The sequence below is a fragment of the Nerophis ophidion genome, linkage group LG21 (assembly GCF_033978795.1).
Source record: "Nerophis ophidion isolate RoL-2023_Sa linkage group LG21, RoL_Noph_v1.0, whole genome shotgun sequence".
Classification (NCBI taxonomy): domain Eukaryota; kingdom Metazoa; phylum Chordata; class Actinopteri; order Syngnathiformes; family Syngnathidae; genus Nerophis; species Nerophis ophidion.
Window position 1 is genome coordinate 33,396,278 of NC_084631.1, and position 25,722 is coordinate 33,421,999.

Below are 25,722 nucleotides of genomic sequence, written 5' to 3' on the forward strand. Positions count from 1 at the left end.
CTGTATTTATATTATTCACATGTGAATAATGCTGTACTATAGATTATATGTATACTATTAACATGTGAATAATGCTGTATAATAGACTGTATTTATGTTATTCACATGTGAATAATGCTGTACTATAGACTGTATTTATGTTATTCACATGTGAATAATGCTGTATAATACATCTGTATTTATCTTATTCACATGTAAAAAAATACCTTAGTGTTTATTGTTTATTGTGAGTGAACTGTGGTGCTGAATTTCCCCAGGGATCAATAAAGTACTTTCTATTCTACTTTATTCTATTGACTGTTACATGTGGCCCTCAGCTGGCAGCCATAACTGCGACGGGGCCCCTAAATAGAAACACGTTTTGACAGCGCTGCCCTAAACAGTCTTTATTTTGCTCATTTTGCACAGGAGCTTAGTAGACCAGCACTAGGGCTGCGAATCTTTGGATGTCCCATGATTCGATTCAATATCGATTCTTGGGGTCGCGATTCAATAATATATCGTTTTTTTCGATTCAACCCGATTCTCAATTAAAAAACAATATTTTTCCAATTCAAAAGGATTCTGTATTCCTTCAATACATAGGATTTCAGCAGGATCTACCCCAGTCTGCTCACATGCTAGCAGAGTAGAAGATTTAAAAAAAAAAAAAGCTATTATGATTTTAATGGACAATGTTTTATCAACTGATTGCAATAATGTAAATTTGTTTTAACTATTAAACAAACCAAAAATATGACTTATTTTATCTTTGTGAAAATATTGGACACAGTGTGTTGTCAAACTTATGAGATGCGATGCAAGTGTAAGCCACTGTGACACTATTGTTCTTTTTTTTTATTTTTAAAAATGTCTAATGATAATGTCAATGAGGGATTTTTAATCACTGTTATGCTGAAATTATAACTAATATTGATACTGTTGTTGATAATATTCATTTTTGTTTCACTACTTTTGGTTTGTTCTGTGTCGTGTTTGTGTCTCCTTAATTGCTCTGTTTATTGCAGTTCTGAGTTTTGCTGGGTCAGGTTTGGTTTTGGAATTGGATTGCATTGTTATGGTATTGCTGTTTAGTGGTTTGTTGGATTGATAAAAAAAAAAAATTGATTTTTAAAAAAATTAAAATCGATTCTGAATCGCACAACGTGTTCGATTCGATTCGTATTCGCATCGATTTTTTTCCCACACCCCGAATCAGCACTATTGACTCTGCAGGTCTGCAGGTGTTTTAGTACATGAAGAGAATCAGGCCCTAGTTGCGAAAAGCGCTGTTAACTGCTTTCCAACGCTGACATGACTGCCAAATCATCCCTTGGCCTTGTAGCCCTGAGCCAGTCTCTCAGCACTGCACTCTCATACAAAGTTAGCTTGTTCCATGACGCATGACGGCTATTTTAAAAAAAAAAACTAAAAAAAAAACTACAAAAGCGAGGAAGACATTGTGAGGTGAACTGAGTCTGACGGCTGCGGAGGCGTCAACACAGAATGTGTCTGCTCACCTTTGCCATGGGAGGTCTCGATGATCCAAGTGCAGTTGAGATTGTGCGGGTAGAAGTCTGGGAAGCCCGGAGACAGGATGGTGCCAAGGTTGCCCTGGATGTAGCCTCCACACAGGGCTGGTGGTGCCGGGACAGGCCAAAGGGGTAGCATTGAACAGACAAAAAAAAGTCAATGAAGATTTTGAAATCGTAAAAATTAGCATAAGATGGCTATCCAGAGAACCCTCCTTATATATATATATATATATATATATATATATATATGTACATATATATGTACACATGTATACATATGTATGTACACATATATATATATATATATATATATATATATATATATATATATATATATATATATATATATATATATATATATATATATATATATATATATATATATATATATATATATATATATATATACATACGTACATACATACATACATATATGTATATACATACATAAATACAAACATACATACATATATATGTATATATACATACATATATAAACATACATACATACATATACACACATACATACATACATATACACACATACATATATATATACATATATACACACATATATATATGTGTATATATGTGTGTGTATATATGTATGTATATATATATATATATATATATACATATATATATATATATGTATATATGTGTGTGTATATATGTATGTATATATATATATATATATATATATATATATATATATATATATATATATATATATATATATATATATATATATATATATATATATGTCTTGATTGGATTATCCAGAGAATAGTGCTCGATACCGGGATAGAGCGCAATATGTAGGTGTGGGAAAAATATCACAAGACTACTTCATCTCTACAGAACTGTTTCATGAGGGGTTCCCTCAATCATCAGGAGATTTTAATGGAAGCATTCACATACAATGGTTTATATTGGGCACAGAGTGGGTGGGTACAGGCAGGCGTAGGGTGTGGTGATTGGCTCATGTGTTACCTAGGAGGTGTTTCCGTCCGTGGCGGCATGTTGAAATGATTTCACTGCGCTTGTTGAGGGATGATAGATCTGGATGATATATAATAAACAGTTTCTCTTTTAAGCATAGGTTGCATCTTTTATTACCACTGTTGTAAGGTGTGCTGGATGCAAGAATTTGCCATGTTATTGAATATTCAACGTTATTGTCTTTGAGGTTCCAAATGTGTTTGCTGAGTTCTGTAGAATTCCGCAAAGTCTGGTTTCTGAAGGAGGCGTTGTGATTATTCCATCTTGTTTTGAACGCTCCTTCGGTTAATCCTACGTACGTGTCGGATGTGTTAATGTCCTTGCGTGTTACCTTTGCTTGGTAAACGACTGATGTCTGTAAGCACCCCCCGTGGAGAGGGCAATCAGGTTTCTTGCGAAAGTTACATTCCTTATTGGTTTCAGAGTCGTTTAGTCTGGGGGTAGGCAGTCCTTTTGCAATTGCTTTGTTGTGGTTTGAAATGATTTGTTGCATGTTATTCATGCAGCTGTAGCTCAATTTAATGTTGTTCTTGTTGAATATTTTTCTTAGGGTGTTGCCTTTGGGGAAATGTTTGTCGATCAGAGTGAGGAACTTGCGGCCGATGTTGGTTGAGACGTTTTTGCTGAATGGCGGATTGTACCAGATGATGTTGTTTCGTTTTCTGCTCTTTTTTGGTTGGTTTCCTGGAGTGGGTTCATAGGTGAGGGTGAAGTTATATCCGCTTTCATCAAGTGCTTTCTGGTACGGGGGGGTTGCTTGGTCGAATTCAGCTTTGCTAGATGACAGCATCGATAGCCTTTTATTAATTCTGGTAGGTATTCTTTTCGTGGTGGTGGGTGGGTAGTTGCTGTCATGGTGCACGTATTGGAGTGTTGTGTTGGGTTTCGTGAATGGTTGGTAGCTGTTATTTCTCAGGTTGAAAGTGACATCGAGGAAGTTGACGGTTTGCTTGTTGGCTTCAATCGTGATCCGTAGGCCGTTTTCTTTGAAGATTTGGCATATGCGCTTCTTGGTGTTCTCGCTGCTCCTTGGCGAGGCGCGGCACACTGCCAGTCCGTCATCATGGTAAATACCAAGGTTCAGGTTGAGGCTAGCAAGCTGGGAGAGGAGGAAACTCCCAACGAGTTCGCACGTTTCTGCCCCGTCAAAACTCCCCATAGTAACATCAAAGGTTGAATTGTTCTTTTTTTGCCATGGTGTACTGTTGTGGATGAGTATGGAGTTCTTTGCGTGGATGATGATGTTTCTTTCGTTTTCTGTGATTGAGTCGTAGTCCGAGGCGAAGTTTAATGCTTGGGTCAGTAGGTCTTGCGTGATGGAAGGGTAAAATTCTTCGATGTCGAAGGAGATAAAGTTGTGTTGTTGTTTGTCTTGGATGTTGTTAAACCATTTGATTACTGCTGATATATTTCTCCATTGGTTGAGTGGTGTTTTGTCTTGCATCCAGCACACCTTACAACAGTGGTAATAAAAGATGCAACCTATGCTTGAAAGAGAAACTGTTTATTATATATCATCCAGATCTATCATCCCTCAACAAGCGCAGTGAAATCATTTCAACATGCCGCCACAGACAGAAACACCTCCTAGGTAACACATGAGCCAATCACCACACCCTACGCCTGCCTGTACCCACACACTCTATGCCCTATACAAACCATTGTATGTGAATGCTTCCATTAAAATCTCCTGATGATTGAGGGAACCCCTCATGAAACAGTTCTGTAGAGATGAAGTAGTCTTGTGATTTTTTCCCACACCTCCATATATATATATATATATATATATATATATATATATATATATATATATACATACGTACATACATACATACATACATATATACACATACATAAATACAAACATACATACATATATATATATATATACATATGTACATACATACATACATACATATACACACATACATATATATATAAACATATACACACACACACACATATATATATATATATATATATATATGTGTATATATATGTATGTATATATATATATATATATATATATATATATATATATATATATATATATATATATATATATATATATATATACACGTGTACATAACTGTCTCCTATAATCAGTAGATTTATCATATTTGTACCTTTGTAGTACAAAACACCCGTGGGTGAGCGGACAGAATGGAGCTGCTTGGTTAAGTTAATTAGCATTATCATAGCCCTGATAACTGCAATTTTTTTGACCCACTATTTGACTGAATTGAAAATACTTCCAGTTTTGGGCATCTCTAAAACCGAGCTTGAGACAGAGGTGGAGACAAATCAAATCAAAACACCATTTGTGTCCTTCAGGAAGGTCTGAGTGCTTCCATCGATACCGTATTGTTAAAGTATGTGAAAACATCAATACTCTCTCAGAATACAGAAAGCATTTACAGTTGAAGAAAAAACAAAAAAGGCAAACATCAAAGAGCGAGCTCACTGCCGCACGTATAAAACATTTATGACGAAATGAGGTCGAAACTTTTCAAGTCTAAAACAACACCCGGTGCTATTTTATGTGGATTTTGTCACAACGCTGGCATATCTGCTGATTTAAATATGATGCAATATCCAGCAAAGTGCCGAATGTTTCCGCATAACAACGGACTTAAGCTCCTTTCTCGTTTCCTTCTTTTTAATCCCATTCATGACCGGGAGGATATCTGGCACGCCACTCTTCGTTTTTAGGTCAACGGTGTGGAGCGTACCATCGCAGCTCGGCAGGGGGCGGCTCCACTGGAAATTGGGTTCACATTCGAGGGGCTCCGGGTCGCTGAGCGTGTAGCCCGCCTCGCAGCTGAAGGTCACCAGGGCGCCCACGTAGAAGTCGTTGCCGTGCCGCTGTCCGTTGACGGGTATGCCAGGGTCCACGCAGTGATCCGACTGGAGCTGCAAGGCTGCAAAAAACATGAATCGCCGTTTACCTGACATGTGAAACGTGACGTAATTCGGGGGGTGTAAATTTTATATTTTTTAAAACAATTAATTCTGGTCTACATAACATGTCATGATGGTTCTATTAGTCAAAAGTTTGTCTAGATTTTGTTTACTACAGTATTTTGATGTTTTTTCGCTTGATTTGCCAAGACCGGAAGGAATTTGTACACCAGCGCCACAAGCTATCTAGTTTTGACCCGACTTTCACCACAACACAACTTCCCGGACGATATAGCGAGCCCAGACTGTGGCCCAAGAATGAGACTATGCCGGGGACAGAAAGTAAGAAAGCCTGGCTGTAAATCTGGTACTATAATCTAAGGTCAAACTTCTACCGAGTCACTATCGCTCCAATCCTGGACCTATGTACAGTATATGTTCATAGACAATAAAATCATTTTAAATTCTATATTATTTTAGTACTTTTATGTCTTGCTGCTTCCAACCCTTGTAAACTATAGGGGCCCCGAGCCAGCTCATACAGTTAGCTATGTTACGGGCTAGATAATCGGATTATATTACTAACCCGTCCACTACCAAAAACAATAAGCACTGATCTAGTTAAAAGTAGTGTTTAGAAAGATCGTTATTTTGCCAAAAGACGGTGATGCTTCTGTCCTACATTAGAAGGCTAAAGTAGCTACACAACAAATCAATTGAACATTTCTAACCTGCTGTTATTACTTACCGAGTCATTTTTGCTCCAATGCTAGATCCTGAATTTATGTAAGTGTTCATTGACAATAAAGTAATTTTCAAGTCTAAATCATGTTAATACTTTTGTGTCTCTGTTGCTTCAAACCCTTGTAAACCATAGAGGCCCGAGCCCGTTAATACAGTTAGCTACGTTACGAGCTAGATAATCGGATTATATTACTAATCGAATAGGCACTTCTCCAATTAAAAGTAGATTTTAGAAAGATCATTATTTTGCCAAAAGACGGTGATGCTTCTGTCTTACATTAGAAGGCTAAGGTAGCTACACAACAAATCAATAGAACATTTCTAACCTGCTGTTATTACTTACCGAGTCATTATCTCTCCAATGCTCTATCCTGAACATATGTATGTGTTCATTGACAATAAAGTAATTTTAAAGTCTATATCATGTTAATACTTTTGTGTCTCTGTTGCTTCAAACCCTTGTAAACCATAGAGGCCCGAGCCGGTTAATACAGTTAGCTACGTTACAGGCTAGATTATCGGATTATATTACCAACCAGTCCCCTTCCAAAAATAATAGGCACTTATCCAATTAAAAGTAGTTTTTAGAAAGATTGTTATTTTGCCAAAAGACGGTGATGCTTCTGTCCTACATTAGAAGGCTAAGGTAGCTACACAACAAATCAATTGAACATTTCTAACCTGCTGTTATTACTTACCGAGTCATTTTTGCTCCAATGCTAGATCCTGTATTTATGTAAGTGTTCATTGACAATAAAGTAATTTTCAAGTCTATATCATGTTAATACTTTAATGTCTCTGTTGCTTCAAACCCTTGTAAACCATAGAGGACCGAGATGGCTAATACAGTTAGCTACGTTACGGGCTAGATAATCGGATTATATTACTAATCGAATAGGCACTTATCCAATTAAAAGTAGATTTTAGAAAGATCGTTATTTTGCCAAAAGACGGTGATGCTTCTGTCTTACATTAGACGGCTAAGGTAGCTACAGAACAAATCAATAGAACATTTCTAACCTGCTGTTATTACTTACCGAGTCATTATCTCTCCAATGCTAGATCCTGAACGTATGTATGTGTTCATTGACGAGAAAGTAATTTTCAGATCTATATCATGTTAATACTTTAATGTTACTGCTGCTCCCAACACTTGTAAACCATAGAGGCCAGAGCTGGATAATATAGTTAGCTATGTTGCGGGTTAGATAATCGGATTATATTACTAACCCGTCCCCTGCCAAAATCAATAGGCACTGATCCAATTAAAAGTCGCTTTTTAGGAAGATTATTATATTGCCGGAGGACGGTGATACTTCTGTCTTACATTAGAAGGCTAAGGTAGCTACACAACAAAAATCAATAGAACATTTATAACCTGCTGTTATTACTTACCGAGTCCTTATCTCTCCAATGCTAGATCCTGAACGTATGTATGTGTTCATTGACAATAAAGTAATTTTCAAATCTAAATCATGTTAATACTTTAATGTCTGTTGCTTCAAACCCTTGTAAACCATAGAGGCCCAAGCCGGCTAATACAGTTAGCTAAGTTACGGGCTAGATATTCGGATGATATTACTAACCAAATAGGCACTTATCCATTTAAAAGTAGATTTTAGAAAGATCGTTATTTTGCCAAAAGACGGTGATGCTTCTGTCTTACATTAGAAGGCTAAGGTAGCTACACAACAAATCAATAGAACATTTATAACCTGCTGTTATTACTTACCGAGTCATTATCTCTCCAATGCTAGATCCTGAACGTATGTTTGTGTTCATTGACAATAAAGTAATTTTCAAGTCTATATCATGTTAATACTTTAATGTCTCTGTTGCTTCAAACCCTTGTAAACCATAGAGGACCGAGCCGGCTAATACAGTTAGCTACGTTACGGGCTAGATAATCGGATTATATTATTAACCGAATAGGCACTTATCCAATTAAAAGTAGATTTTAGAAAGATCGTCATTTTGCCAAAAGACGGTGATGCTTCTGTCTTACATTAGAAGGCTAAGGTAGCTACAGAACAAATCAATTGAACATTTCTAACCTGCTGTTATTACTTACCGAGTAATTTCTGCTCCAATGCTAGATCCTGAATTTATGTAAGTGTTCATTGACAATAAAGTAATTTTCAAGTCTAAATCATGTTAATACTTTTGTGTCTCTGTTGCTTCAAACCCTTGTAAACCATAGAGGCCCGAGCCGGTTAATACAGTTAGCTCGTTACGGGTTAGATAATCGGATTATATTACTAACCAGTCCCCTGCCAAAAATAATAGGCACTTATCCAATTAAAAGTCGTTTTTAAGAAGATCATTATTTTGCCGGAGGACGGTGATACTTCTGTCTTATATTAGAAGGCCAAGGTAGCTACACAACAAATCAATTGAACATTTTTACGGGCTAGATAATGGGATTATAACGTTTCTAACCTGCTGATATTACTTAACGTTTCATTGCTACTAACTTTAGTCACCGAGCCCGCCATTAAAAGTCTTTTTTTTGGGGGGGAAAGCCATCATTTTTTTGAAAGGCTGTGGTTGAAGTGGGGCTAAATCTTTGCTCACACTAGGAGCGTCTTCTTCAGAGTTGAAGGCAGATTGCCGAAGATCATCAAAGTAAAAACTAAACTTGTTGGTTTAGTGACTTGTTCAAAACTAACAGAACATTTTTCTTCATTTGATTTCAAGGAGGAAATGCTGTGGCACAGCTAACGCTTCAAATATGTTTCGCAACAAATCCAACTTTAACTTCCGTTGCTATCAAAAGTGGCGCTCTCCGTCATTTTCATTGGACTTCAGTGCATAATAATGAACGCCTTCTCTTCCTCTTACGTGAGATCCACCCAAGAATGAGGTCGCGTGAAGCCCTTCCCGACTGTACGTGTGCATAATCATCATTCATTAGGTCAAGCGGGGGACAAAGAATATTAAAACGCAGCGTGGCTTTTCCAAAGCAGTCTTGATCAATTATTTAAAGGCGCATCCTTTTTTTTTTTTTACCGACAACCCGACGAGAAGTTTGAGTCCTTTTTTCCTACCGGGCAATGTTTCTGCCTAAGTAGGGCTCAAAGTAAATTATTCAGGCTTTGCAAAGATTTACCTACAGAGGAATTGCAACAGGATGCCAGTGAGGAGGAGAGGAAGAGAAGCCGCTGGCCGGTAGTGGGTGTGCACGAGTGTGTTGGACTGATTCATGGCAGCGGCTGTACTTGTCCGGCTCAGGACTCGCTTCATGCTGGATTTAGGAGATAGTCGGGGGGTGGACTGAGTGTTTCATGCTAAGTCTAATTTAAGTCCGTCTGAGGCCAAGGACACCTTCTTCCGGGCATCGACTAAAGGTGCTAATGCAGGATGATTGGCCCCCTGCCTTTATCTCATTTCGCACAGGACGTTAACCCTGGTCCTCCGCATGAGAGGCCAATGTGCTGGCCACCGATCTAACTCGGCAACTAGCCCACTCTTAAAGTTTTGATCGTTGTCACTGGCTTGCCCCTGTTACCCTCAACCGCCTAAACCTCACTCTCATCCGGGTCACGGCACCATATAGTTCGGCTCCCTGCCTTTATCTCATTCTGCACAGGACGTGAACCCTGGTCCTCCGCATGAGAGGCCAATGTGTTGACTCTTAAAGTAGTGATAGTTGTCACTGGCTTGCCCCTGTTACCCTCAACCGCCTAAACCTCACTCTCATCCGGGTCACGGCACCACTGTAACCCAGATAGTTCGGCTCCCTGCCTTTATCTCATTCCACAAAGAATCCTGGTCTTCGGCAAGAGAGCTGACCATTTAGCTAAAACATTCTTGATGTTGTCAGGGAGTGCGGTCCACGAACGTAAACATGGCGCAGTCACACTGGCTAGCCCCCGATACCCTCACCTCCCCAAACTTCTTTCTGATCCGGGTCACTGCACCTCTATAATGCAGATGGTTCGGCCCTGCCTTTATCTCATTCCGCACAGGACGTGAACCCTGGTCCTCCGCATGAAAGGCCAGTGAGCTGACTCTTAAAGTTGTGATAGTTGTCACTGGCTTGCCCCTGTTACCCTCAACCGCCTAAACCTCACTCTCATCCGGGTCACGGCACCACTGTAACCCAGATAGTTCGGCTCCCTGCCTTTATCTCATTCCACAAAGAATCCTGGTCTTCGGCAAAAGAGCTGACCATTTAGCTAAATCATTATTGATGTTATCAGGGAGTGCGGTCTATGAACGTAATCATGGCGCAGTCACACTGGCTAGCCCCCGGTACCCTCACCCCCCTAAACTTCTTTCCCATCCGGGTCACTGCACCTCTATAATGCAGATGGTTCAGCCCTGCCTTTATCTCATTCCGCACAGGACGTGAACCCTGGTCCTCCGCATGAGAGGCCAAAGTGCTGACTCTTAAAGTTGTGATAGTTGTCACTGGCTTGCCCCTGTTACCCTCAACCGCCTAAACCTCACTCTCATCCGGGTCACGGCACCACTGTAACCCAGATAGTTCGGCTCCCTGCCTTTACGTCATTCCACACAGAATCCTGGTCTTCGGCAAGAGAGCTGACCATTTAGCTAAAACATTCTTGATGTTGTCCGGGAGTGCGGTCTATGAACGTAATCATGGCGCAGTCACAATGGCTAGCCCCCGATACCCTCACCCCCCCAAACTTCTTTCTGATCCGGGTCACTGCACCTCTATAATGCAGATGGTTCGGCCCTGCCTTTATTTCATTCCGCACAGGACGTGAACCCTGGTCCTCCGCATGAGAGGCCAATGTGCTGACTCTTAAAGTTGTGATAGTTGTCACTGGCTTGCCCCTGTTACCCTCAACCGCCTAAACCTCACTCTCATCCGGTTCACGGCACCACTGTAACCCAGATAGTTCAGCTCCCTGCCTTTATCTCATTCCACAAAGAATCCTGGTCTTCGGCAAGAGAGCTGACCATTTAGCTAAATCATTATTGATGTTATCAGGGAGTGCGGTCTATGAACGTAATCATGGCGCAGTCACACTGGCTAGCCCCCGGTACCCTCACCCCCCTGAATTTCTTTCTGATCCGGGTCACTGCACCTCTATAATGCAGATGGTACGGCCCTGCCTTTATTTCATTCCGCACAGGACGTGAACCCTGGTCCTCCGCATGAGAGGCCAATGTGCTGACTCTTAAAGTTGTGATAGTTGTCACTGGCTTGCCCCTGTTACCCTCAACCGCCTAAACCTCACTCTCATCCGGGTCACGGCATCACTGTAACCCAGATAGTTCAGCTCCCTGCCTTTATCTCATTCCACAAAGAATCCTGGTTTTCGGCAAGAGAGCTGACCATTTAGCTAAATCATTATTGATGTTATCAGGGAGTGCGGTCTATGAACGTAATCATGGCGCAGTCACACTGGCTAGCCCCCGGTACCCTCACCCCCCTGAACTTCTTTCTCATCCGGTTCACTGCACCTCTATAATGCAGATGGTACGGCCCTGCCTTTATCTCATTCGTCACAGGACGTGAACCCTGGTCCTCCGCATGAGAGGCCAATGTGCTGACTCTTAAAGTTGTGATAGTTGTCACTGGCTTGCCCCTGTTACCCTCAACCGCTTAAACCTCACTCTCATCCGGGTCACGGCACCACTGTAACCCAGATAGTTCGGCTCCCTGCCTTTATCTCATTCCACAAAGAATCCTGGTCTTCGGCAAGAGAGCTGACCATTTAGCTAAAACATTCTTGATGTCAGGGAGTGCGGTCCACGAACGTAAACATGGCGCAGTCACAATGGCTAGCCCCCGATACCCTCACGCCCCCAAACTTCTTTCTGATCCGGGTCACTGCACCTCTATAATGCAGATGGTTTGGCCCTGCCCTTATCTTATTCTGCACAGGACGCAAATCCTGGTCATCGGCGTGAGAGGTGAATATGCTGACCACTGAGCTAAAACATTCTTCAAGTTGTCAGGGAGCATTACCCCCCTAAACTTCTCTCTTATCTGGGTCACGGCACCACAGTAACGCAGATGGTTTGGCCCCCTGCCTTTATCTCATTCCTCAGAGGACGCAAACTCTGGTCCTGTGCGTGAGCTAACGTGACTGACAGACCACTACTGAAGTGGTCACAGTTGTCATTGGCTGGCCCTCGTTTACCCTTACCCCTCCTTAACCTCTCTCTCATCCGGGTCACAGCACCACTGTAACGCAGATGGTTCGGCCTGAGCTAAAACATTCTTGATGTTGTCAGGGAGTGCGGTCTACTGTCGTAAACATGGCGCAGCTAGATTGGTTGGTTTCCGGTACCCTCACCCCCCTATACTTCTTTCTCATCCGGATCACGACACCCCTATAACGCATAGGGTTCCACCCTCTGCCTTTATCTCATCCCGCACAGGATGCCAATCCTGGTCATCGGCGTGAGAGGCGAGTGTGCTGACCACTGAGCTAAAACATTCTTCAAGTTGTCAAGTAGCATTATCCCCCTAATTCTCTCTCTCATCCGGGTCACGGCACCACTGTAATCCAGATGGTTTGGCCCACTGCCTTTATCTCATTCCACAGAGGACGTGAACTCTGGTCCTCTGCCTCAGAGGCCAGTGTGCTGACCACCGAGCTAACTCGACAGACAGCCCACTCTTGAAGTTATCATAGTTGTCACTGGCTCACCCCCCTAAACCTCACTCTCATCCGGGTCACGGCACCATTGTAACGCAGATGGTTCGGCCCTTTGCCTTTACCTCATCCCGCACAGAATACTGGTCTTCGGCAAGAGAGTCCAGTGTGCTGAATACCGAGCTAAAACATTCTTGATGTTGTCACGGAGTACAGTCTACTAACGTAAACATGACAAAGCTACACTGGCTAAATCCTGTCATCCTCACCATCCTAAACCTCATACTTATCCAGGTTACGGCACCGTTGTAACTCAGATAGTTCGGCCCCCTGCCTTTATCTCATTCCCCACAGGGCATGACCCTGGTCCTCTGCATGAGAGGCGAGTGTGCTAACCCTCGAGTTAGCTCACTCTTGTAGTTGTCACTGGCCTCCCTCCGGCACCCTCACCCCCCTAAACTTCTCTATCACGGCACCACTGTAACCCAGATGGTTCAGCCCCCATGCCTTTATCTCATTCCGCACAGGACGCAAACCCTGGTCCTCCGCTTGAGACGCCAGTGTGCAAACCACTCTTGAAGTGGTCATGGTTGTCACTGGCTGGCCCCCATTAACCTCAACCCCCTAAACCTAACTCTCATCCGGGTCACGGCACCACTGTAATGCAGATGATTCGGCCCTTTGCCTTTATCTCGTCCCGCATAGAATCCTGGTCTTCGGCAAGAGAGGCCAGTGTGCTGACCTCCGAGCCAAAACATTCTTGATGTTGTCACGTAGTAAGGTTTACTAATGTAAACATGGCACAGCTACTGTGGCTAAACCCTGTTACTCTCACCCTCCTAAACCTCACACTCATCTGGGTCACGGCACCACAGTAACCCAGATAGTTTGATCCCCTGCCTTTATATCATTCCGCAAAGGAGGTGAACCCTGGTCCTCTGCATGAGAGGCGAGTGTGCTGATTATTGAGTAAGCCCACTCTTGTAATTGTCACTGACTTCCCCCCAACACCCTCACCCCTCTAAACCTCTCCATCATCTGTGTCACGGCACCTCTGTAACCCAGATGGTTCGGCCCCCTGTCTTTATCTCATTCCGCACAGGACGTGAACCCTGGTCATAGCCAGTGTGTTGACCACCGAATTAGCCCACTCTTGAAGTGGTCATAGATGTCACTGACTGGCCCCCGTTAACCTCAACCCCCTAAACCTCACTCTCATCTGGGTCACGGCACCACTGTAACGCAGATGGTTCGACTCTTTGCCTTTAACTCATCCCGCACAGAATCCTGGTCTTTGGCATGAGAGTCGAGTGTGCTGACCACCGAGCTAAAACATTCTTGATGCTGTCACGGAGTGAGGTCTACTAACGTAAACATGGCGCAGCTACACTGGCTGAACACTATTAATCATCCGGGTCACGGTACCGATGTAACCCAAATGGTTCAGCCCACTGCCTTTATCTCATTCCACGCAAGCCACGGTCCTCCGTGTGAGAGTCCAGTGTGCTAACCACCGAGCTAAAACATTCGTCAAGTTGTCAGGGAGTGAGGTCTACGAACGTAATCATGGCGCAGCCACACCGGCGTTGCACTTACTTTCGTATCGTATCCGGAAGCCAATGTCTGAGTGGCTCTTGTCGGTGGAGAAGAGGAGGTACAAGAAGCTGGAGGTGCTGATGAGGAACTGAGGAACCTGGGTGCCTTGGTAGCTTCCAATCAGCGGCGACGAAGGAAAACGGCCATCTCGGACCTCCAGGACATCATAGTTGACCTCTGTGCGGAACCTGTGAAATGAATGATGTTTATATCACACTTTTTCCTCACAGAGTTTGTAGTGAAGTGTAAAGTGAATTATACAGTGGGGCAAAAAAGTATTTAGTCAGCCACGGATTGTGAAAGTTCTCCCACTTAAAATGATGACAGAGGTCTGTAATTTTCATCATAGGTACACTTCAACTGTGAGAGATAGAATGTGAAAAAAAATCCAGGAATTCAATTTGTATGAATTTTAAAGAATTTATTTGTAAATTATGGTGGAAAATAAGTATCTGGTCAACCATTCAAAGCTCTCACTGATGGAAGGAGGTTTTGGCTCAAAATCTCACGATACATGGCCCCAGTCATTCTTTCCTTAACACGGATCAATCGTCCTGTTCCCTTAGCAGAAAAACAGGCCCAAAGCATGATGTTTCCACTCCCATGCTTCACAGTGGGTATGGTGTTCTTGGGATGCAACGCGGTATTCTTCTTCCTCCAAACAGGGCGAGTTGACGTTATACCAAAATGGATACATGGATGATACAGCAGAGGATTGGGAGAATGTCATGTGGTCAGATGAAACCAAAATATAACTTTTTGCTATAAAATCAACTTGTCGTGTTTGGAGGAAAAAGAATACAGAGTTGCATCCCAAGAACACCATTCCTACTGTGAAGCATGGGGGTGGAAACATCATGCTTTGGGGCTGTTTTTCTGCTAAGGAGACAGGACGATTGATCCGTGTTAAAGAAAGAATGAATGGGGCCATGTATCGTGAGATTTTGAGCCAAAACCTCCTTCCATCAGTGAGAGCTTTGAATGGTTGACCAAATACTTATTTTCCACCATAATTTACAAATAAATTCTTTAAAATTCCTACAATGTGAAATCCTGTTTGTTTTTTTTTCCACATTCTGTCTCTCACAGTTGAAGTGTACCTATGATGAAAATTACAGACCTCTGTCATCATTTTAAGTAGGAGAACTTGCACAATCAGTGGCTGACTAAATACTTTTTTGCCCCACTGTATTTATATACCGCTTTTTCTCTAGTGACTCAAAGGGCTTTTACAAAGTGAAACCCAATATCTAAGTTGTATTTAAACCAGCGTACCATTTATATTGTAAATCGATTCAATAATCCTCATTATTCATTCATTTATTTATTTTTTAATTAAGAATCAATTTTTTAAAAGACAATTTCCGTAAATATGAAGCACACACAGAAATCCACACATCTATTGAACGTCTTTACAATAATTGCAATAAACAACAATAAATCGCAGCGCCTAAAATAAAACCCTGGCACAGATAATAGGAATGGAAAAAAAATGTACATTTAGTATAAGGGAAAGAATGGTCATAAGTTATATGGAGAAAATGTCTGTAAAATAATCATTGATAAAGATGATGGCGTATGAATAACATTTAGGTCAATCATGTATGTGTACATATTAGTGTTGTCTCCATACCAATATTTTGGTACCGGTACCAAAAGGTATTTCGATATTTTTCTAAACTTTTCTAAATAAAAGGGATTCACAAAAAAAATGTCATTAATTCGTAATGTCTGGTTGGCATAGCGATGCTGGGTTGGTTCTTCCAAGGATGTGTCGGAAAGAACACAGCAAAAGCTAAGAAATAAAGATTTATTTAACTCAAAACAGGCTAGAACAAAAACACTGGTGCTAATAGAAAAAGGTAAACAAATGGCGCTAGCAAGGAGGCTAGGAATAACAAATGGTACACAAACACTAAGCACGAAGGCACAAAAAGGGAAAACAAAACCTTAGCATGAGAGCTAGAATAAAAAAAAGGCGTAGCATGTAAGGTAGCGAGAATATACAAACAGTTCAGTCGTCACTTGTTGCACAAAGGCAAAATAGGAACCCAGGATGAACAACGAAAAGGGGCGAGCTTAAATAAGGGAGGTGATTACAAGAAACAGGTGTGCGTGGATAGCAAGGGGCAGGTGAACTAATGAGCTACCATGGTGACAGACTAAACAGGAAATAAGGACGTCAAACAACAGAGTGATACCAAAAAGGAACAATAAACAAGAATATGTAAAGATCCGAACAGCGGATCGCAACAATTTTAACAAAAAAATATTAGGATACATTAAACATCCATCCATCCATCCATCCATCATCTTCCGCTTATCCGAGGTCGGGTCTCGGGGGCAGCAGCCTAAGCAGGGAAGCCCAGACTTCCCTATTTCCAGCCACTTCGTCTAGCTCTTCCCGGGGGATCCCGAGGCGTTCCCAGGCCAGCCGGGAGACATAGTCTTCCCAACGTGTCCTGGGTCTTCCCCGTGGCCTCCTACTAGCTGGAAGTGCCCTAAACACCTCCCTAGGGAGGCGTTCGGGTGGCATCCTGACCAGATGCCCGAACCACCTCATCTGGCTCCTCTCGATGTGGAGGAGCAGCGGCTTTACTTTGAGTTCCTCCCGGATGGCAGAGCTTCTCACTCTATCTCTAAGGGAGAGCCCCGCCACACGGCGGAGGAAACTCATTTCGGCCGCTTGTACCCGTGATCTTATCCTTTCGGTCATGACCCAAAGCTCATGACCATAGGTGAGGATGGGAACGTAGATCGACCGGTAAATTGAGAGCTTTGCCTTCCGGCTCAGCTCCTTCTTCACCACAACGGATCGATACAACGTCCGCATTACTGAAGACGCCGCACCGATCCGCCTGTCGATCTCACCATCCACTCTTCCCCCACTCGTGAACAAGACTCCTAGGTACTTGAACTCCTCCACTGGGGGCAGGGTCTCCTCCCCAACCCGGAGATGGCACTCCACCCTTTTCCGGGCGAGAACCATGGACTCGGACTTGGAGGTGCTGATTCTCATTCCGGTCGCTTCACACTCGGCTGCGAACCGATCCAGTGAGAGCTGAAGATCCCGGTCAGATGAAGCCGTCAGGACCACATCATCTGCAAAAAGCAGAGACCTAATCCCGTGGCCACCAAACCGGATCCCCTCAACGCCTTGGCTGCGCCTAGAAATTCTGTCCATAAAAGTTATGAACAGAATCGGTGACAAAGGACAGCCTTGGCGGAGTCCAAACCTCACTGGAAACGTGTCCGACTTACTGCCAGCAATGTATGTTTATTATTGTAATTTAGTCCTTAAATAAAATAGTGAACATACTAGACAACTTGTCTTTTAGTAGTAAGTAAACAAACAAAGGCTCCTAATTAGTCTGCTGACATATGCAGTAACATATTGTGTCATGTATACACCTATTATTTTGTCAATATTATGAAGGACGAGCTGTAAAAATGGATTATTAATCTACTTGTTCATTTACTGTTAATATCTGCTTATTTTCTGTTTTAGTATGTTCTATCTATACTTCTGTTAAAATGTAATAATCACTTATTCTTCTGTTGTTTGATACTTTACATTAGTTTTGGATGATATGACCATTTTGGGTAGCGATCCGATACCAAGTAGTTACAAGGTCATACATTAAATTCTCATGTGTCCAGGGACGTATTTACTGAGTTTATAAACGTATGAATTAAAAAAGAAAAGAAGAAAGATTTTGTGACGACTATAAAATATCGATGTAATCACAGTAGTATCCACTAGATATGCACTTGTACTTGGTATCATTACAGTGGATGTCAGGTGTAGATCTACCCATGGCATTTCTTTACATTGTGACACCGGTGAGCTATTGTATCCTCTTACGATGTGTAGTGAAGCATGTTTAGCTATTCCTCATCATGCAGTGATAAATCTACTTGTAGGAAACTTACTTTATTTGTCGCCATGGAGACAAAGATTAGTGATTTAGAAATAGCTAAAACACTGCAGACTGCGTATGGACTTTAGCTGCTATCTTGCTTGCTTTGTCTCAATGCGTCTCTTCCTGAGGGTGTTTTACTATTATAACTTCACTTTGAACTTTAATTTTTAAGCCAAAATACATCCGTTCTCCCTTTTCTGTCTACACACTGTGTCTGCATTTAAGTACTCGGTGTGCGTGCGCTGCCGAACATGCTCCTCTGCTCATAAAACCAGCAATGTCACGACGTGACGACGCGCCCGTTAAAGATAATAAATTGGGCACTGGTACTTTTTAAACAGAGTATATTATTGTTTTTGATTCATTAGTACCGCAATACTTCACTAGTACCGGTATACCGTACAACCCTAGTACATATGTGTGTGTGTGTGTGTATATATATATATATATATATATATATATATATATATATATATATACATATATGTATATACACACACATATATACATACATACATACATACATGTATATACACACACACATATATACATACATACATACATGTATATACACACACATAAATACATACATACATACATGTATATACACACACATATATACATACATGTATATACACACACACATACATACATACATGTGTATACACACACACATACATGCATACATGTATATACACACACACATATATACATACATACATACATACATGTATATACACACACACATATATACATATATACATACATGTATATACACACACACATATATATATACATACATGTATATACACACACATATATATATATATACATACATGTATATACACACACATACATATACACATATATATATATATATATATAATTTCCATATTGAATTGTTTGGTCTATTTTTTATATAAATATACATATGACATTCATTTATTTGTGTGAATAATACAATATTATTTTCTATTATGTATTTTTTATTGTTATGTAGAGCAGGGAATGTTCTTATTACCCCCTGGTGAATCCATTCCATCGTAAGCATGCAAAGCCCAAGCACCTATTTTTTTTTTTTGTTGTTGTTGCAATTTTCAAAGAAAAATAATCCCTGTTTTGCAAAACACACAAATGCTGGTCACGAGAGGGTACTGTTCCCCAAAAAGCAGATCTACACCGCTGGAGAATATTTGTTATCGGGAACTCTGACACGACTGTCTCCAAAACCTGTGCAATGTTGCAGAATAAAGTTTGGTTTGGGGAAACAGTTGGCTCCATTTGAATTATTCACAATTGACACATTTTTTTTAGGGATGTTTGCTGCATGAGTCGTGCTTGTGTGTGTGTGTTCATGTATTTTTACCCTTCTTGAGACATGAACAGGGAAAGGTTCCTTCCATACGAGGACCGTTGAACAAGTCAGGATTGAAATCATGGTCCAAATACGGAAAATCATTGCATCTAATAGAGAGCCAAATACTAGAGTCCGTGAACATTGCTCCAAAGTCAGGATTATTTGTTGATTTAATGTCCATATTTTATCATGTTTCATAGATGGCATTAAATCAATTATTTTTTATTATCAATTGTGTAATGTTCTATCTTAGTTATTAATGTTACTACTATTATTTTTGTAATATTATATTTTTATTACCTTATTAATGTGATATATCATTTATAATTGATTTTTACATATATTTTATCATACGTTTCGCATTATTTTTTTAAATGGAATTCATTTTAATTTATTTGTGTTTTATTATTTATTGTGTTACTTCCTATCTTAAATATTAATATTCCTACTATTATTCTTTCAATGTCAAGTTTTAATTAACTTATTAATATATTTTTTGCATTATTTATACTTAAGTGTTACATATATTTTTTCATATGTTTCACGTTATTTTTAGATGGCATTGATCTAATTATTTTCATTATCAATGTGTTATTTTCTACCTTAGTTATTAATATTACTACTATTATTCTCGTAATATTTAGTTTGTATTACCTTATTAATGTGATATATGATTTATATTTGATTGTTACATTATTTTATCATACGTTTCACATTATTTTTTTGGATGGCGTTAATTTAAATTTAGGTTTGTTTAAATATGTATTCTGTTGTTTCCTATCTTAATTGTTAATATTACTACTATTATTCTTTCAATGTCACGTTTTTATTAACTTATTAATGTATTGTTTACATTATGTATACTTCGGCTTTACATATTTATTATCATATGTTTCATACTATTTTTAGACGGCATTCATTCAATTATTCTGATCAATTGAGTTATTTTCCGAGTTATTAGTATTACTACTATTATTCTCGTAATATTTAGATTTTATTACCTTATTAATGTGATATATCATTTATAATATATTTTTAAATATATTTTATCATAGGTTTCACATTATATTTTAGATGGTGTTAATTTTAATTTAGTAACATTTTATTATTTATTGTGTTGTTTCCTATCTTAATTATTAATATCACGACAATTTTTCTCTAGATGTCATGTTTTTATTAACTTATTAATGTATTGTTTGCATTATTCATACTGAGGTTTTACATATATTTTTTCATGTTTAAAACAATTTTAAGATGGCATTCATTTAATTATTCTTATCATCAATCGTGTTATTTTCTATGTGAGTTATTAGAATTACTACTATTATTCTCGTATTTTTTAGTTTTTATTACCCTATTAATTTGATATATCATTTATAATTGATTTTTCCATATATTTTATCATACGTTTCGCTTTATTTTTTAAATGGAGTTACTTTTAAATTAGTTTTATTATTTATTGTGTTGCTTTCTATCTTAATTATTGATATTTCAACTATTATTCAATGTCACGTTTTTATTAACTTATTAATGTATTGTTTGCATTATTTATACTTAGGTTTTACATATGTTTTTTCATTTGTTTCAAACTATTTTTAGATGGCATTGATTTAATTATTTTCATTATCAGTTGTGTTATTTTCTATCTTGGTTATTAATATTGCTACTATTATTTTTGTAATATTTAGTTTGTATTACCTCATTAATGTGATATATGATTCATAATAGATTTTTTACATATATTTGATCACACGTTTCACATAATTTTTTAGATGGCGTTAATTGTAATACTTTTTGAGTCGTTTCCTATCTTATTTGTTAATATTATTACTATTATTCTATCAATGGCACGTATGGCAACCTATTAATGTATTGTTTGCATTATTTATACTTAGGTTTTCCACATATTTTTTCATGTTTCATGATATTTTTAAATGGCATTCATTTAATTATTCTATTTTTATCATCAATTGTGTTATGTTCTATCTTAGTTATTAATATCACTACAATTATGCTCGTAATATTTAGTTTTTTATTACCTTATTAATGTGATATGTCATTTATTTTTTATTTGTACATATATTTTATCATAAGTTTCATACTAATTATATTTATATCTAGAAAGGGTGGTCCTAAAAAGGTAGGCCTTTTTCAGAGGTCTCAAGAAGGTAAGAAATACAAAAATGTGTGTGTGTGTGTGTGTGTGTGTGTGTGTGTGTGTGTGTGTGTGTGTGTGTGTGTGTGTGCAGTTTAGCCATTGGAGCCACTTCAACTTCAAAAGGCCCGAATAAATTGCTTTGACTCGGAGCCGTGTTATCTAAATGAAGTGTTTTGTGATATTTTATTGATGCTACATAAAAATGATAGACGAACAAACATTTATGTTGTATTCATTTTTCATGGCGCGCCATCAAGGCAGGCGAGGAGGACGTTCCTTGGTGGAACGCTAAAGTGGCGTTTGATCCGACAACCGGCTGTCTCTCTCCCTCGCTCTCGTGCGCGCCGTCTCTCAAACCGCCGTCCCCTGACAGACGTTTGCGTGGGAAAGGCACGCACGCCCGCTCGCGTGCCTTGACGGGCCGCATTATGCGCGTGCGGACGCCTGTTAGCCTGTTAGCGGGAGGATGCTCGCCGCCCCCGGGGACGGGTATCACATGAAGGGATCAAATACTTATGAGCGTTCTTTAATAAAACATCTTCGTTGGGGGAGTCGTGTTCGTGGAGATCAGACGGACTGCGTTGCCCTAAAAACGGGGGAGCGGGCGCAGAAAAACATGAAGGGTGTCCCCATTCCGATATTGGCATCGAAAATCCGTCTGACGTCGGCTATAATGTTCGATAGAAGCAGTCCTGAGTTAAAATATCCTCCATTTTATTCTACTTCAGCCAAGTCATTAAAGGGGAACATTATCACAATTTCAGAAGGGTTAAAACCAAAAAAATCAGTTCCCAGTGGCTTATTTTATTTTTCGAAGTTTTTTTCAAAATTTTACCCATCTTGGAATATCCCGAAAAAAGGCTCTGAAGTGCCTGATTTTCGCTATCTGTAAATCCACCCGTCCATTTTCCTGTGACGTCACATAGTGACGCCAGTACAAACAAACATGGCGGATAGAACAGAAAGATATAGCGACATTAGCTCGGATTCAGACTCGGATTTCAGCGGCTTAAGCGATTCAACAGATTATGCATGTATTTAAAACGGATGGTTGGAGTGTAGAGGAAGAAAGGGAAAACGAAATTGAAGAAGAAACTGAAGCTATTGAGCAAATAGCTATTGAAGCTATTGGGCGATCTCCTAATAAAGTTATTCGCTCAATAGCTATAGCTATTGAAGCTATTCGGCGATCGCCTTCTAACCAACGATTGCAATTTTTGACAACTGGAGCAACTTAAATCCGTCGATTGTTAAGTGTTTGTTTGGCATTAGGTGTGGGTGGAGGGAAAGGCTGGATGCAAATATAGCTACAAATGTATATACATTTAGCCTAAATAGCATGTTAGCATCGATTAGCTGGCAGTCATGCCGCGACCAAATATGTCTGTTTAGCACATAAGTCAATAACATCAACAAAACTCACCTTTGTGATATCGTTGACTTTATCGTTGGAAATGCATTTGCTTTGAGTGTCGCAGGATATCCACACATCTCTGTCGTAGCATCGCTATCGTCGGTAAAATGTGCGGAACAAACGAGGGACTTTCGCATCTTTTGACACTGGTGCAACTTGAATACGTCGATTGGTATGTGTTTGTTTGGCATTAAATGTGGGTGGAGGGAAAGGCTGGATGCAAATATAGCTACAAATGACAAATAACGATGCAATATGTACATACAGCTAGCCTAAATAGCATGTTAGCATCGATTAGCATGCCGTGCTAATCGATGCACACTCCACTGCTTCACAGTAGTGTTCTTGGGATGCAACTCAGTATTCTTCTTCCTCCAGACACGACGATTGAGTTTATACCAAAATGGATACATGGATGATACAACAGAGGATTGGGAGAATGTCATGTGGTCGGATGAAACCAAAATAGAACTTTTTGGTATAAACTCAACTCGTCGTGTTTGGAGGAAGAAGAATACTGAGTTGCATCCCAAGAACACCACACCTACTGTGAAGCATGGGGGTGGAAACATCATGCTTTGGGGCTGTTTTTTTGCTAAAGGGACAGGACGATTGATCCGTGTTAAGGAAAGAATGAATGGGGCCATGTATCGTGAGATTTTGAGCCAAAACCTCCTTAAATCATTGAGAGCTTTGAATGGTTGACCAAATACTTATTTTCCACCATAATTTACAAATAAATTCTTTAAAATTCCTACAATGTGAATTCCTGGATTTTTTTTCACATTCTGTCTCTCACAGTTGAAGTGTACCTATGATGAAAATTACAGACCTCTGTCATCATTTTAAGTGGGAGAACTTGCACAATTGCTGGCTGACTAAATACTTTTTTGCCCCACTGTGTGTATATATAAGTATTTACATTAGGGATGTAACGGTACGTGTATTTGTATTGAACCGTTTCGGTACGGGGGGTTTCGGTTCGGTTCGGTAAGTAGCGCACCGCACGTTTTGTAAACATGCACACCGGGACACCATGAATTAATTTACAAGGACTCCGACTTAAACAAGTTGAAAAAATTATTGGGGTGTTACCATTTAGTGGTCAATTGTACAGAATATGTACTGTACTGTGAACGCTACTAATAAAAGTGTCAATCAATCAAAAAAACAACTACACAAGGCATGCTAGCAACGACTGGGCTATGATAGACTGACCACACCTCCTCTTTTCACGGGATATGTCCTCTTTGCGGAGCTGTCCAGGTGGAGTTGCTTAAATGCTTCGAATGTCAGGCATTTTAAGTTATTGTTGTATGTATTTTCAATGTACGTTCAGGGTTAAGAGGGGGTTAAAAAAAATAAAAATAAAAGTGCTTCACGCAGCAACATTTGTGAGGGAGGGGCAGAGACAGAGAGAGCGAGAGAGTTATGATAAACGCGCATAAGTCGCCAGGCTCTGCTTTTTATCCTTTGATTAATCAGATTTAATTTTTTATTATCTATAGCAGGGGTGTCAAAAGTGTGCCCCGGAGGCCATTTGCGGCACACAGTTAATGTTTAAAGGCCCACGGCCCATTCTAAAAATACTATTAAAATAAACAAACAAATGAAAATAAAATAAAAAATCTTAAAGGCTAAATGTAATTTAGAAAAACTTGCAACATTTACTCATAAAACAAAGGTGTTTTTTTTCTTCTTTCAAACTGTCATTGTTTAAAACATAATATTGAATCAAAATCAATGTTATTATGAATTATTGACCTATCCAAGTTTCCGATTACTTCACATCAAATATTCCACTTAAAAAATTATTTTTGGTGGAAGATTTAGCAAATTTATTAAATAAGTAATCAAAAAATGTGTATTTTGTTTTTTTCTTACTGTACCGAAAATGAACCGAACCGTGACCTCTGAACCGAGGTACGTACCGAACCGAAATTTTTGTGTACTGTTACACCCCTAATATATTTTTAGGTAAGAAAAACACAAATATTAACTTTCAGGAATGGACTTGTGCTCTCTTTAAATTGAAGTGGAGTGGGAAGTACACTATTGCCAAAAGTGTGTATGTATATATATATATATATATATATATATATATATATACACTTTTGGCAATAGTGTACTTCCCATTCCATTCCTGAAAGTTAATATTTGTGTTTTTCTTACCTAAAAATATATTAGGGGTGTGACAGTAAATATATATATATATATATATATATATATATATATATATATATATATATATATATATATATATATATATATATATATATATATATATATTTATCCATCCATCCATCCATTTTCTACCGCTTATTCCCTTTTGGGGTTGCGGGGGGCGCTGGCGCCTATCTCAGCTACAATCGGGCGGAAGGCAGGGTACACCCTGGACAATATAAATATATATATATATATATATATATACACTTTTGGCAATAGTGTACTTCCCACTCATTCCTGAAAGTTAATATTTGTGTTTTTCTTACCTAAAAATATATTAGGGGTGTAACAGTATATAAATATATATAT

The 25,722-nt window shown here is 39.4% G+C and overlaps 1 protein-coding gene across 1 annotated transcript in view; it reads right to left on the reverse strand.

Moving 5' to 3' along the window:
- The window catches only part of csmd2 (CUB and Sushi multiple domains 2), an 819,059-nt gene that overhangs the window by 359,650 nt on the left and 433,687 nt on the right, over positions 1–25,722 (reverse strand). Inside the window, exons 18-20 of the mRNA XM_061882497.1 lie at positions 14,336–14,523; positions 5,249–5,437; positions 1,500–1,616 (exon numbers count right to left, since the gene is read on the reverse strand). Of these exons, the coding sequence (XP_061738481.1) occupies positions 1,500–1,616; positions 5,249–5,437; positions 14,336–14,523 (494 nt within the window). The remainder of the gene's footprint in view (positions 1–1,499; positions 1,617–5,248; positions 5,438–14,335; positions 14,524–25,722) is intronic.